At 39.0% G+C, this 15,912-nt stretch overlaps 1 protein-coding gene across 7 annotated transcripts in view; it reads right to left on the bottom strand.

Moving 5' to 3' along the window:
• The window catches only part of unc13c (unc-13 homolog C (C. elegans)), a 187,602-nt gene that overhangs the window by 61,003 nt on the left and 110,687 nt on the right, over window positions 1-15,912 (bottom strand). For all 7 annotated transcript variants that reach the window (XM_026172660.1, XM_026172653.1, XM_026172669.1 and 4 more), the window contains 4 exons: window positions 13,837-13,978; window positions 9,629-9,798; window positions 5,170-5,285; window positions 4,800-4,963 (listed from right to left, as the gene is read on the bottom strand). In XM_026172660.1, the coding sequence (XP_026028445.1) occupies window positions 4,800-4,963; window positions 5,170-5,285; window positions 9,629-9,798; window positions 13,837-13,978 (592 nt within the window). The remainder of the gene's footprint in view (window positions 1-4,799; window positions 4,964-5,169; window positions 5,286-9,628; window positions 9,799-13,836; window positions 13,979-15,912) is intronic.

Below are 15,912 nucleotides of genomic sequence, written 5' to 3'. Positions count from 1 at the left end.
AGAAAGAAGCATCAAGAGCTCAACACGCACTTACATAGTGGTGAGAAAATGCATGTGCTAAGTTACAAAGGTGAGAAAAAAGGCTGAAAAATATTCTGTGTTACTGCAGTAACCACAATAAAAAAAGAAAGTGAGAAGACATAGAGCAGTAGAGTATTTCCTCATCATATTTCAGCTTCCTGTGGCTGAAGGGAGAACATATTTTAATGTTCCAAACAATTACTTCTGTTAGAAGAGTTAGTTAGTGCAAGTAGACCACTGCCCGTGTTCATGCAGTAAAATGTGTCTTCAATGAGTATCTATAGAAAATTGTGTCATAAATCAGACTGAGCTGTATAACCTATACTGTTAACGACATAAGGCTGCAAAGTAACAGATGGAGCATATAGGTTTAATAGTAAATCAAGGGAGGTTCAAAGGAGGAGAAATTAAACGTGTAAATTTAACTGAGAACCATTAATCCTGTATTTTTAAATATCACAGAGATAGACTCCAGCACAGTATTTGAACTGCTTAGCTGAAATCAGCCCAACAAAAATTAGATCTCAGTACTGGATGGTGCTTTAAAAATAAAGCAAGGGAGGGGGTGAGGATGGAAATGAATGAGAGCTCTTTTACTGCTGCAAACTTGACATCTTCCTGCTACCTTTTCTAATCTCCCTAGATCCTTTTTTGATTCTGTGACTTTTAGACTACACACAGTAACAGCGGCACATGCCACTTTGGATTTGGCATAAACTTGCCCTTTCTCTCTACACACATCTGAGCAGCGCTACCCAGCAGTAATTAAGTGGTGGAGCCTGAGAGGCCTAGTTTGAGCAGGGATCTATGCCTGAGTGAGGAGCATATGCTCCTTTTAACACTCCATCCTGCTGCTCCACAAGCCATTTGGAATGCATCTTAAATCATAATGCAGCAGGATGTTGTTATTGTAGATAGTATACCGCATATAAAATTAATAGGTGCAATAATCTGTATGTTTACTTTAATGCATCTCAAAACCATGCACACTTGAGCTGCCTTTTCAGCCTCAGGCATGACCCATAGCAAACAAACATTTGGATGCATGAGAGCTTAAAGCAAGATAAAATAAGCTGAACTTTATACATTTAGTATGTTTTAGCACCACTACCTTTGAGGCAAATATTGTACTTCAGTCTTACAGTTTTAGATACTACCTTAAAGATTACAACTTTGCATGACCTTACATATCACCAAATTACATTTATGATAATTTTAAGTATTACATGTTAGTATTACATGAGTTGGAAAAATATGTAGGAACCAATTGATTTGTCACTGAGTCGAAATCTGGGCTGTAAAAGAACTGGACAGGTTGTCTCATCTACTTCTACTTGCCGTAAAGCACTTAGTTGCTGCCATGTGGTTGGCTGATTAGGTATTTGTATTAACTAACAGTTGAACAGGTATATCTAGTGACGTGGCCAGTGAGCTTCAAGGCACAGCGATGGGAATATACAAATACATACAGGACTCGATATGCTGCTGTAGCCAACAATGCGACGCAGTTAAAATTAGCTGAAGCTTAAATGCCTACAGTGAGCACATTAATGCACATTACAATATTACTATTGACAGAATAGTAAAGATGACATACAAACATATATGCTCTCATTTAAGGTTTTGAATTCAAGATTTTTATTTTTAGTGGCGTTTTTTTCACATGGTGGTATTATGAATTTAATAGGATTCAAATCCACAGATTTGAGCATGTCTAAGAGTCGGGCATTTAGACTGAAAACAGACATTTTGAAACTAAGAACATCTTGCTGAGTGAGTCATCACTTCCACAGAGTTATGTGGAGTAACGGTAGCAGATTTACTCCCCCTTCTTTGTGGAGCGGACACACAGACACACATACACACACAAAAACACAAACACGTTCTCATTGGGAGGCCGATTTAATTACTCTGCTTTCAGCCTCCAAATTACCCAGGAGCACTTGGGGTTAGGAGAGCAAAGTGAATGATGCAAAGAGAGTGATGATGGCATCCGCTGAATTCCCATGGTGCTTTTAGAGCTGGATCTCCTGAGCCTATTTCCAAGAGGGAAGACATTGCCTCCCCTAAAGTTATCCTGCTTTGGTTTTTTACTAGCGGGTGAGATGTACTACACACTCACATATCATTTAATGGGTTCAGATAGCTAGGAAAAATGAAAAAAAAAAAGATGATGAGAGATGCGGACAGGGAGACAGGGGAGTGGTGATAGTGTGCGATGAAGAAAAACGAAAATGAGGGAGGGGTATGCCAGGAGTTGTTGTAAAGGGCACCGGAGGGAAAGTGAGCCTTCACAGCTGCTGTGATTTACGCAGTCATGATGTCAGGAGTTACTCTGAGTCAAGGTTCAGCGATGAAGAAAACAGAAAGGTAGGACCTTTCATAAATTCCTGATGAAACATAATGAGAAACACCATGGTTAAACAAGGTTCAAGCCTGAAGCATTAACTCCACGTGATAAAGCGGGTAATCAGGCCACTTACTGCCCTTAAATAATGTGGCTATCCTTCATATGATACAATGAACTGTCACAGTGAATCAACAACATGTCAGCTAGCAACTCTCCATCAGTTTGCTGCACCAATATGATCCAACATGTCAACAATGCTTGTGCTATAGTTGGGCTGTTGTTGTAGCAGCTGCACCCCATTCTTGTGTGGATATTGTGTGATAACAACTGATGGATTTTGGAAACAATTAAAACTGACTTTGCAAGGTTAAAAAGAAAGTCAGCTGCATGTTTGCCCTACAGGGCCAGCAGGAGAAAAGATAAAGTCCACAGGGTTAAATCATAATCGGTAAGAGAGTAGGTGGTGCGAGAATCAAACATACTCAGAGGTCAGTGGTTAATAAATGAAATTAACAAATTTTAAGCAAATAATTTGAAAATAATTCTCAGTCCTGTTTGATCACTTGATTTTCAAACTTGAAAGCAAAAATATGAGTTGAGCCTTCCATTCAATTTGCCAACAATCTGTGTGTAATTAGGGTCTGATTTAGTTAGGCAGCAGTTTATTACATAGTCAGCTAGTGGGACTGCCCAACAAGTGCAGTGGGAACAGAGCTTAAAAGGTGTACTTCGATGGTGCTTTTCAAACAACAGCTCATACAGAAACCAGATTGCAGAGATACTCAATGACTCATTATTAATGAATTACTGCAGTAAAAGTCATTAGCAAACAATAGATAATAGCTGATATAATGCAAGAGACTATCTTTACCTGTTTAATTCTAAAACCCATTTTTTATTTCAACTGGTAAAGGATGCTTTATTCTCTGTGTTTACCCACCTATGTGATATACTGAAAAGTATCTTACTATAATACAGTATTTTAGATATATATATAAATTATTAAGGCAAAATTTTAATTAAATCCCCATATAGGCATCTCCCCTAAAACATAGAAAATGTCAATCTGCCCATCCACGAACAGCTCCTTGACAATACTTCACATACGTGGCACACAGGCACATCTTGAGGATTTATCTACATCAAATATTATGACACCATCGTGCTCCCTAGCAGCCACCTACCAATGGGCTGAAATGTCTCATTTATAGCATTTATCCAGCTAGAACATCAAAAACACTTGATCCTTTTTGAGTCATGACAATAACATCTGATATGCATCTACAGAAGTCGAACACTTGAAATCTCTCTTTGACTGCAGAAGGAAGAGCTGAGCAAGCCACCTTGGCACACAAGTACACAGTAAGCACCTAAAGGACCTCATCTATATCAAATATGATGATGTTGCCTAGCAAACATCTGGCTCAAATTACAAATTTTTTTGCAATCATGCATCTATAACATCTATATTTTATTTTGAAGTTATGAAACGGTCTCAAACTTTGGCACATAGTCAAGCAAGAGATAGCTTAAACATACTAAGTTTTACATGAGATAATATAGCTTCAAGATAGCCAGGCTCGTGTATAGACAATTAAAACGGAGAAGTAAACCTTAATTAAAGATCAGTTATTTTTCGTACTAATGTCACTGCGGTAGTTCCTGACTAGCTCAGTCAATGTCACACAGAGCAACAAGTGGTTTGCATTCACTTTGTCTCTGTGGTGGAACCAAGCTATAAATGTAGAGTTTAAATAACAGTGTAAAAAAGAGTTTTTTATAAGAGTATAGTAAACACAAATATTTTAGAACAGGAGAAATCCATTCAGCCACATACAATACAAAAATAAACTTGGGAATGTAAAGCAGTGCATCTGGGTTGAAGCTTAGAGGATTAAGTAAATACGCTGTGCAAAGACAACAAAATAAATCTGCTGCTAGTGAACTGGATGATGGATACATGTATTGTGCAGACTTCTAAAGTGTTAACAATTGCTTTAACACAGCACAATGTCAAATGTCACATCAATGACCTTGATCAATATTGAAAGGTTTTAATGTTTCCAGTGGTGTCACTGCAGGGGAATGTGTTTGGGGGTCACGATGGAGACAAAGAGATAAACATTTATAGACAGAAAGGGTCACAGAGGATCACCGACACAAGCAAGGAGGAAAACAACACTGTTTGTGTGCCCATGATCAATGTGACAAAGGCAGGTTAGGAGGTTTTTCCATGAGACCAACAATTAATCAATCAAACTTGGGAGCTCGATAGTTTTCCAAGCTCTGATTCTGCTGAGGAGACATCTTTACTACTCCAGTTCTCCTTCGCTCGTCCTTCTCACATCTCCTTTTCTCCTTCCACTCTGGTAAATGAGACACTGACAGATTGGTGAGGTAAAAGGCCATAGATCAGGGTAGTACTAACGTCATAGCCTGATAGATGGATTCCACTCCGTATCTCATGGCAAACTCATCCACTATCTCCTGCGACACATCGTCAAAGTAGACCTTCCACGCCTCTTCCCCTTTCACCTGCGGGATCTTCACTACCCCGCTGTTCTTCACCTCAGTCAGATAGTGGAAAAGGTTCTGTGAGTGGCACGAGAGATAAGAGAGGAACAGGTTAGGGTGATGGAGCACGGTGTCATGACAGTTTTTTTGGGTGGTGCATGCCAGCTGATGAAAAACCTTATCATAGCTGTAACTGTCTTTATAAACATGATGCTTAGAACTGTGGCAATGATCAGTGGATTAGAGCAGCAACCTTTCCTAGTACCAAATCAAATGCTGATTACCTCGTGTAAACAGGTGTACTGGCCATGAGGAGGAACCACGTTCTCCTCCCCTTTCATTTCCACGCTGATCTTGAGTCTGATGGCACCAGATACTGCAGATTTGTCAGTTCTTTTATCTGTAAAACATTACCGAGCTGGATTAGACATTTAGAATAACTTAAAATTATCAGGAGAGTAGATGGCAATATTTGTTCAATTTTAATTCTATCCAAAACACAGTTTGCAATTTTCATTTCCTATATTTTGAGCTATGCAGTGTGGTTATCGTGCACCAGATTGACTAGTATGGACTGGTAATTTGTTCTTTTTACTCTGCACAGCTTTCTAAATTGCGGGCCATTGATTTTGACAATTTTTTTCTTCACAATAGCAGATGGCGAAACAAGTTAAAGACATAAAGCACATTAATCTCTACAAGTTTTGTTGCACACAGTAAAAAAAAAAACGGATGAGAGAGACTGAAAGGGAGAGAAAAAGAGTGAGAGCGTGAGATACAAGCTCAAGCCTGTAAGAAGTGACCTTACTCTGAAAAAGAACATCAAATTTAATAATGTCCATCACTTATAAATCTGTCCTTGACCACACTACAAAGAAGAGACATACAGTGCTGTGAAAAAGTGCTTCCTCCCTTTGGAATTCCTTTTTTTTTTTTTTTTTTGCATATTAGTCACACTTAAATTGTTCAGATCATCAAACAAGTTGTACTATTAGGGAAAGATAACCCAAGTAAATACAAAATTGAGTTTTTAAATGATTATTTCATTTATTATTAAAAAAGTTGTTCAAACCTAGCTGGCCTTATGTGAAAAAGTAATTGCCCCCTAAACCTCATAACTGGTTGTGCCACCTTTGGTAGCAAGAAAAAAACTGCATTTAAGCATTTGTGATAACTGACAATGAGTCTTCCACATCACTGGATGTGTTGCTTTTTTAGATCTTTTAGTCTACTTCACTTTGTCAGACAGGTTCTATTTGAATCATTTCTTGATTCAACAGGTCTAGCAATATTAACCAAATAATTAAACCTAAGTGTGGCTAGTGAAACTGAATTGAAATCTTTCCAAAAAATGTGGTTAATCACAGTTAATTCATGGTTTAACAATTACTTTTTCACGCAGGGCCAGGTAGTTTTGGATAGCTTTTCCCCTTAATTAATAAATAATATATATATTTTAAAACACAATGTGAAACCTGAAAGTGTGACAAATGTTAAAAAAAAATCAGGAACACTGTGTAAAACAAAAAAACTAACATTAAAATACATCTATGACATAATCTGACACAGAAATCTTGGCGAGAGGCATTAATAACATTTATAATGACATACAATAACCTTTTGGGTTTAATTCTCCACTAGCAAATATCAACACTCAAAGACCACATGTGACAAATAAAAAAAAACGACCCGTACAGTAAGGAGATTGGGTAACTCTGTGGAGAGTAATTTGCTGTTACAGGTTGGGTTTATTTTTCACCTTAGAAAGAAGGGTCAGCGCAAATCAATACAAAGTTGTTTTCAGGTAATCTCTTTTATCCCAAGATGAAATATTTCTTTTCTCATGGGAGTGGTCTCTTCCAGAGAGACACTGGTCCCATCTGTAGGGCATGAAGGGTCACTCAGTGGTTTGGTGAGCATGAAAATAATGAATCACGCTATGGCCTTTGACAGATATCAAAACAGTTAACAGTTATTGGACATCACTCTCTTCCACCATCATCACCTCAGCACATGAGGGAAGCATGCATCATTCCCGCAAAGTTAAAGAATTTACTTGGCACATCGAGTCCCACTGCATGCTGGGATAGTTCATGTTGGGGGATCCACCTGACTCTACACATCCACATTCAGTGAAACACAGAACCAGAAGAATGATGGATTAGACCAGTGGTTCCCAAACTTTTTTTGCTAGGCCCCCTTTGTTTTACAAGAAAAATGTTCGCGCCCCCACCCCCCCGCGCGTGCTAACACATCCTCCGACCACACACACCCATATTTTGCTCCATTGCGGTTTATTTCGCACCTCAAACATTTAGTAAACAATTAAGCAAATACAAGTAATCTGCAATAAATTACAGGTAAACTACTAACTCTTTTACGCTACGTCCGCACCTAAACGGGTATTTTTGAAAACACAGCTGTTTCGTCCACACGTAAACGGCGTTTCCAATCACCGAAAACGGAGATTTTTTAAAACTCCTATTTTGCGTTTACGTGTGGACAAGGAATACAGAGTTCGTCACGCAACGTCAAAGGTATGTGCCTTTTTTCACGTCACGCTGTGCGCCATGTTATTGTTTACATGAGATGAATTCCAGAATGGCAGATAGAGACAAAATACTGTTTCTGTTAATCTGACTATCTGCAGGTTTTACACGCTTACATACACACACAGTTATTGTCCCTCCATTTACAAAGACAGAGGCGTCGCGGTGTGATTATTTTACGTGTAGTTGTTTTTTTCCCTGTGTAATAATGTTCAACATTGCTATCAATACATTTTTCAAAAAATGCCTCTCTGTGCAAAATAGGTTTAAAAACATAAACAGCTGTAGGATACTGTTTGTCCGTGATTTGAACCGGGGGACAAATCGTGACAGGATCAGCCTGATATTATTTGTATCTCACTGTAACTTTACTGTATAAAGTATAGTATAGTATGTATATCTCCAAAATGTCAGGAGTAGTTAGTCATTACAAAAAGTGTTTGTGAACTAAAAATCAAGAATGTGGGATACTGTTTGTCCGTGATTTAAACAGCCCAGCGCTGCTCCCGACAAAGGGAAAACCAATTCTGCAGGGGAGACCAACCTTGGCACTTGTGCAGGTGAAACCAAAGGGAAGATATGCTTCATCATATTTTCTAGTCTTTGGCTTAGGATGAAGTTGGTTTGGAAACATATTCAGTGATGCTTCATCTCCTGCTTTGCGTTTCTGTAGGCGCCCGTGCTAGCAGTGTCCAAGCGTTTTGTTTTTTTCCCCCTTTTCATCTTTCATCTTTTCCTTTTCATTCCGCGCCCCCCTGCCATGGCTCTGGGAAGGTCTGGATTAGACATTGACTTGTCTGGTAGCTAATGACGCTGTGGGGGTTCTTTACAGACATTTAACTGGCGCCCCTCTGTGCTCTCATATACAGTTCAACTGTTCTGTATCAAAGCAGTGAAATTTTCCTCTGCAGTCAGTTGCTCAAGAGAGAGACATGTAAAAAATAATAACATCACAAAGGGACAGACACAAACGCAAAGGACCAGATTGAAGAGGATCTGAAGAGGCTTAGAGAGGAGAGCAGCTGGAGGGGTGGACACCCACTCCAGCAAAGGCCTGTTTAAACATTCATTGTGGACATTTAAAAAGGCATAGAGCAGCAGCAGTGGGAAGGGGTCACTATTACCACAAATTGCTTCCGTTTAGCTCGAGAGGCAAACAAAGACAACACCCGCCAGTCGTAATACCTCAGCAAAAGTGCGATCTTCCATTATGCTGCCATTCAACCTCATGCAACATTGTGAAACCAGTGATATATGAGAGCAGATACAGTGAAAGATAGCGCATGGACAGTAATGGTGGCCACAGCTAAACCACATTATATCTCAAAAGCAGTTATCAGCATCAGCTCCTAAAGCAGCTGCAATGTAACAGGAAAGCGAAGGGGAAAGACATCAAGCGGTTAAATGAGGCTGCATTGCTGTCATACTGTGTGAACTTTGCAAAATGTGCAATAATCATAATAATGATTGCCTGGGAAGCAATATATATATATATATATATATATATATATATATATATATATATATAGATATATATATATATATATATATATATATATATATATATATATATATATATATATATATATATATATATATATATATTTACATATATTTTGGTAACGACTCTACATCCATACCCCTCAAACCTACCCCGCCACCCATCTTAATCCAAAACCCAATTTCAGTCAGGATCACATTAGTCAAAGAAAATTATTATTCCATCTGTAGTAGTTTATATTCTGCACATGGCTCTGTTCTGAGACCTCGCTGCCCTTCAACATGCACACATCGAAAGCCTGAGGCAGAAAGGGCATACCTCCTTGCTCGTCTACGTGTATACAAAAAAAGCCCGAGGCTGGGACAGCAGCAAGAAACCGCTTTCCCTACTAACATACAGAACGGAGCAAGCGTCAAACAAACAAGCCCAACACTGCATTACAAGGAGAAGCTGGGCCAGAGGTTGCAAAGTGACTTGGAAGCAGCAACGGTATGTATGTGCATCCTTTATTTTAATTTTTTAGTTATTTAGTTGGGTTTTTTTTGGTATGGGCTATTGTGTTGGGGCAATATTACCATTTGAAAGTCTAACACTTTGATAAATGAATAAAGGTCAAAACCTGGGCATTGTATTCATGTTGTACATCAGAAAAAGTAATTGATGTCATCACATTTTCACACAATGGTAACGTACCTAGATTGTACCATACATCCATCTCCCCACTGAGAGTGCGAACCTCGATGATGGTCTGGCCCAGGAAATCATCTGACTCGCGCTTGAAATGTTGCTTCACCCATGATTTGATGTCATCGTCCTCATCCCACACACGCACCTTGATGCGGTCGGTAGCGTTATGACATTCACTGGAAGTTAGAGGTTGATTACGTCAAGTCAAGCAAAAAAAAAAAATATCACAGTAACAGAAACACCAATAGTAGCAAAGGCATATTCAGTGACAGCTCATCAGGTTGGGGTATTCAGCAGAGCGGAATGGCAGTCAAATGTACAATTGAAGCATAAATATAAGCTCTAATATACACATACTTGTGAGCCTTTCCTACATGGCATATGGAGAACAATTCTTGCCTAAGAATATTAGGTTTTTTTTTAATTAAATAATTTTTTTGCTGTGTTTCAATGAGTGTAAATGCCTATCATGTCCATACTTTTGGAGAACGTCTCTCTGCCAGGCAGGAAGATTTACCTCAAGTCACTGCATGACCTTTATTCTGTATCTCTAGTTTTACTTTTCCCCTACTACCTACTAAATTTATCAGAATAAAGCTGAACATTTCACCAGGATCACTGTTAAGCATCATAGCACTGATTATTTCTTTGTGAGTTATAAGTTCCACTGTAAAATATCCATTGCATCCTTGCATATGTGCAGCTGACAGATGCTTCACAATAATGACGCTGCTAAACAGAACATCGTTGACCAAAGCACTTCTGGGGTCAATCTGTTCTCTAGAATTTAAACTGAGAGATTCCATTTTGTTCTAATGACATCTTGGATGTGACGGCCAGAGAGAAAACAGTTCTGCCGTTTTTGGGGATTTTTTTTTTTTTTAGCTAATCCCTTTCTGGGGAAAGCACTGGCTGCTGCCGCCGCACTAGTCTGGGACTTTGCTCTCTGCCAAGTACACAGTAATGTATCGCTCTATTAATCTACATCCCTGTAGTAATGGGAAAGACCTTCATTACAGCCACAACTGGAGTCTCATTACAGGTGTGGAATTTTGTTTGTGACTAGCTTAAAACACACAAACATTCAGAAAATCTCCAAAGGACACAAGTACAACCATATGCTAAGAAGTTATTATGATTATTATAAGTATATTTAATATCATGACCACTAAGCAGTCCAAAACAGAATCATTAGAAAAAAAAACACTTAATTTTACATGAAAAGAGGAACACATGAGTATTACAGGCAAAGACTGCAAAAAAAAAAAAACACCGGAAAATTTAGTGTTAGTGGAAATGAAAAATGCCATTCGCTGCTCTAAGTCAACATGAAAAACCCTCTGTGGTCCTTTAACAGTACCCTATCTACAAACAGAGGATTATTAAAGCTAAACTGAAAAGAAAAAAGGAAAAGAAATAAATATGCACTGCTTTGCTGAAGCTTTGTGGACTGGGGCCAAACTTGGGTCAAATTATATGTGCATGTAGTTTTTCTATTAGTTTTAACAGAGACATCTAGAAAGGCTAAATATCTAATTATCTGATTATTATCTGCATAATGAGTATTTACAAATCAGTTTGGGGTGCACTTACTATTATTACTTTTCACTGCAATAATCGTGGGAAGCCTTGTATCTGCACAGCACTAGTGAAAAACTAATGTCATATCCTATGTTTAAGATTTGCAGCTACTAAGTGGAAGAAATCCACTTTCCTTTTTATACTTTAGTTTTTTTCAAGTCTGGTACTCATCTAAATGAAAGATAGTTAATTAAGGTAAAGACGGCAAGCATCCCACAGGGTTTATAAAAGAGCCAGGTGTTTGTAATTTCTAAACTATCGATTTGGGAATAAAGTTTAGGTTCAAAATATTTTCCTGAAAGCTGGTTTAACTTTTCATTACAATTTACTTGGTTTTAGATTAGTGATATATTTTAACAGCTATATGTTTTTGCGTGGACATAATTCAGAATATAAAGTAAACTGAAAGGAAGAGAGGTGACCAAAGCGATGCAATAAGACTACACTTATACAGTGGGGCAAAAAAGTATTTAGTCAGCCACCGATTGTGCAAGTTCCCCCACCTAAAATGATGACAGAGGTCAGTAATTTGCACCAGAGGTACACTTCAACTGTGAGAGACAGAATGTGAAAAAAAAATCCATGAATCCACATGGTAGGATTTGTAAAGAATTTATTCATAAATCAGGGTGGAAAATAAGTATTTGGTCAATAACAAAAATACAACTCAATACTTTGTAACATAACCTTTGTTGGCAATAACAGAGGTCAAACGTTTACTATAGGTCTTTACCAGGTTTGCACACACAGTAGCTGGTATTTTGGCCCATTCCTCCATGCAGATCTTCTCGAGAGCAGTGATGTTTTGGGGCTGTCGCCGAGCAACACGGACTTTCAACTCCCGCCACAGATTTTCTATGGGGTTGAGGTCTGGAGACTGGCTAGGCCACTCCAGGACTTTCAAATGCTTCTTACGGAGCCACTCCTTTGTTGCCCGGGCGGTGTGTTTTGGATCATTGTCATGTTGGAAGACCCAGCCTCGTTTCATCTTCAAAGTTCTCACTGATGGAAGGAGGTTTTGGCTCAAAATCTCACGATACATGGCCCCATTCATTCTGTCCTTAACACGGATCAGTCGTCCTGTCCCCTTGGCAGAAAAACAGCCCCATAGCATGATGTTTCCACCCCCATGCTTCACAGTAGGTATGGTGTTCTTGGGATGCAACTCAGTATTCTTCTTCCTCCAAACACGACGAGTTGAGTTTATACCAAAAAGTTCTACTTTGGTTTCATCTGACCACATGACATTCTCCCAGTCCTCTGCTGTATCATCCATGTGCTCTCTGGCAAACTTCAGACGGGCCTGGACATGCACTGGCTTCAGCAGCGGAACACGTCTGGCACTGCGGGATTTGATTCCCTGCCGTTGTACTGTGTTACTGATGGTGACCTTTGTTACTTTGGTCCCAGCTCTCTGCAGGTCATTCACCAGGTCCCCCCGTGTGGTTCTGGGATCTTTGCTCACCGTTCTCATGATCATTTTGACCCCACGGGATGAGATCTTGCGTGGAGCCCCAGATCGAGGGAGATTATCAGTGGTCTTGTATGTCTTCCATTTTCTGATGATTGCTCCCACAGTTGATTTTTTCACACCAAGCTGCTTGCCTATTGTAGATTCACTCTTCCCAGTCTGGTGCAGGTCTACAATACTTTTCCTGGTGTCCTTTGAAAGCTCTTTGGTCTTGGCCATGGCGGAGTTTGAAGTCTGACTGTTTGAGGCTGTGGACAGGTGTCTTTTATACAGATGATGAGTTCAAACAGGTGCCATTCATACAGGTAACGAGTGGGGGACAGAAAAGCTTCTTACAGAAGACGTTACAGGTCTGTGAGAGCCAGAGATTTTCCTTGTTTGAGGTGACCAAATACTTATTTTCCACCCTGATTTACGAATAAATTCTTTACAAATCCTACCATGTGGATTCATGGATTTTTTTTTCACATTCTGTCTCTCACAGTTGAAGTGTACCTCTGGTGCAAATTACTGACCTCTGTCATCATTTTAAGTGGGGGAACTTGCACAATCGGTGGCTGACTAAATACTTTTTTGCCCCACTGTAACAACAAAATGCATTTTACTTTGACATCCACATCCTCCATCTATCATTATGGAATAATGTCAGACCTACTGGGAAAGCACTTCTTGATTATTGTATTTAAATGATTCAAGTTTAAAAGGTAAAGATCTAATTTCCATCAATTTTCTTAACTTCTTATCCGTTTCAGAATCTAATGGACATGATATGCTATCAGTTGATTTTGGACAGAATAAGAGTTTACTTCAAGTGATGGTTCGAATGCCATCTTTCATGGGCTATGATGGAAACCTGCCTTAACAAAAAGGTTAAACCACCACTCATTTTTTCTGCTTGGGCTTTGTATTTTGTCAAGCCAGCTAGCTAGCAGACCTAAGAGAATAGACTATATTCTAGACTATAAGCGAAATGGAGAAAAATGATAATCGCATGCAACTAAAGCAGTAAAGCTTTAATTCATTTCATTGTTGAATCAGCAGGGTTATGACCTGTGTTATTTGCCTTGTTAAGATGTCTTAAGACTTCCCTTGAACAGATCATTCTTAATCTCACCGAGGATTATCTGGTCAGGCAGAGGTCAAATTTATCGAGAGAACTCACAAGTTAAACTTCTCATCCCAGACTGGATTGAGGTTTCCAAAGATGGTCTTCGTCCTGCGTTTGGTCTTGCCCACCTGGACGGTTACATAAGGGTCGCTGGAGCCCGTTTTATCCTTGGCCTGTAAACCCTGCGCACTCATAACTGGAGACAGGAGATAACTGGAAATCAGTGCTGGGTCATTTAAGTACTACAAGCTGTAAATATGACATCGTTTTGAATGTTTGACTTCTCTGGCATAAATAGTACTGCTTCAATATGCCCTCTAAAGCAGCATTGTATTTAGCATGGTGTGTTTCTAAAACAATTTTTTAAGTTATCACTCAAATTAAGCATATTTAATATGTCATTCTTTTAGGCGCTGAGAACCTGCTTCAGAGTGTGCCCGAGAAGCTGCACGTTTCTCACATCCCAACTAAAGAAATTGCTTGTTTTGCCACACTCAGCTTGCAATAGCCAATGCAACAAAGCAGCTCTCTGGCTCCTTGACAACAACCATTATTCATTGTTTTTTGTATGTGTTGTCTATGGATTATCCCTTCCTACATCTAGGCTATATGAGGTTTCCACCTCTGTGTTTATGCCCACTGCTGGGTTTCAGAGAAAACTCATTGATTCTGAATCTTACTTCCACACACAGAGGAAGGTGCAGAGGAGAGACAGTAGTATTTCACCGTGCCATGAAAGGGAAAAAGGACACTGCAGCATTAAATATGCATAAGTGACAGTCTAAATAATTCAGGGTACATATATATCCTTCAGCTCAATGCTGACATGAGCTGGTAGGCAGGATAGAAGAGGTTTGGGGAGTCACAGCCTGCATGCTTGCTTTGGGGGTACTCAGAATTCAGGGCATCTTGTAGTAAAGAAGAGGTCTGAGAAACTGACATATGCTTAAAGGGTCACATGTATGCTTAAGATAAAGCATTTGTTAAAATTACCCAATGGCAAGTAAACCCACTGCCCTCACACCTTTTTATATAAGAATTCAATCCCAGACATGACATGCTGCTGCTATAAAACATTTTTTACATCATAAGCAGCGTTTTAAATTCGCCACTCGCCGTGTTACTTCTGTATATTTCACAAACAATAACAAATGGACCGCAAATCCCTCTGATGAAAGATTGCCATAAAAGAGTGTCACTACCCTCATCTGAACACTTCTAATATCTTAGCTCTGTCTGTGAAAGCCAGCTTTTTATTTCTTGCTACTTCCCTCTGTTAAACAGAATAAACCAGAGGCAAATTAGGTGTTTCGCAGAATTTTATCCCACAACAAAATCTGTTTATAAAACTTAAATTCTATTGAATCCTGTCTGTAAATCCCATGCGGCTCTCTGGGTTTAAATTTTCTCAAGTATACACAAAAACTAATTTAAACCTAGTCTGCATTTCTGTTTTTTATGCACACTCCTGTTTAACAGTAAACATGAGAAATTACTCTGAGAATTGTTACATTTCATGAGAATTTGATGATCTCAGAAACCAATTAATTGTTGTGAAGCTCTTCAACAGAGAAATAAGATTCCCATGCTGCATGCTTGACTAACACTGTAGCATAAAATGCTGTGTTTTTAGTATGAGGAACCGATACTGAACAGAGGAGTCTGGTTGCATATCTGCTTCATAAGAAACATCATCTCAAAACAACATTGCTATGAAATAATATAAAAAATATAGATAAAGAAGGATAACTTGTTTGAAAGAGGGCGCTTCAGACTTTCAGATGTAAAATTAGTTTATGGGTGACAAAGGTTCAAATTTACTGTGCACATTCAACAAACACAGAACACCCCATGCTCACTGTCTGTGCTGCACAGTTAATCCCAGTCTGTTTTTATCTAATGACTGATAGAGTAAATAAATAAAAACATATTGCTTACATTCTAAAATGGAGTATTCAATAATTCCCCCAGAAAATCAACTGAGGTAACCATGGGTCTTTGTCACGTCTCTTTCACTCTTATTTTTTCTCCTTTTCTGCTCTCCCAGTCCTCTGCCTGTTTTTCCCTACACCTCCATTTGTCACCTCACCTTCTCTGTTGCTATTTCTCTCTGCTGTATTGACACTGTGA

The sequence above is a fragment of the Astatotilapia calliptera genome, chromosome 1 (genome assembly GCF_900246225.1).
Source record: "Astatotilapia calliptera chromosome 1, fAstCal1.2, whole genome shotgun sequence".
Taxonomy (NCBI): domain Eukaryota; kingdom Metazoa; phylum Chordata; class Actinopteri; order Cichliformes; family Cichlidae; genus Astatotilapia; species Astatotilapia calliptera.
This window is presented reverse-complemented; position numbering and strand designations above follow the sequence as displayed.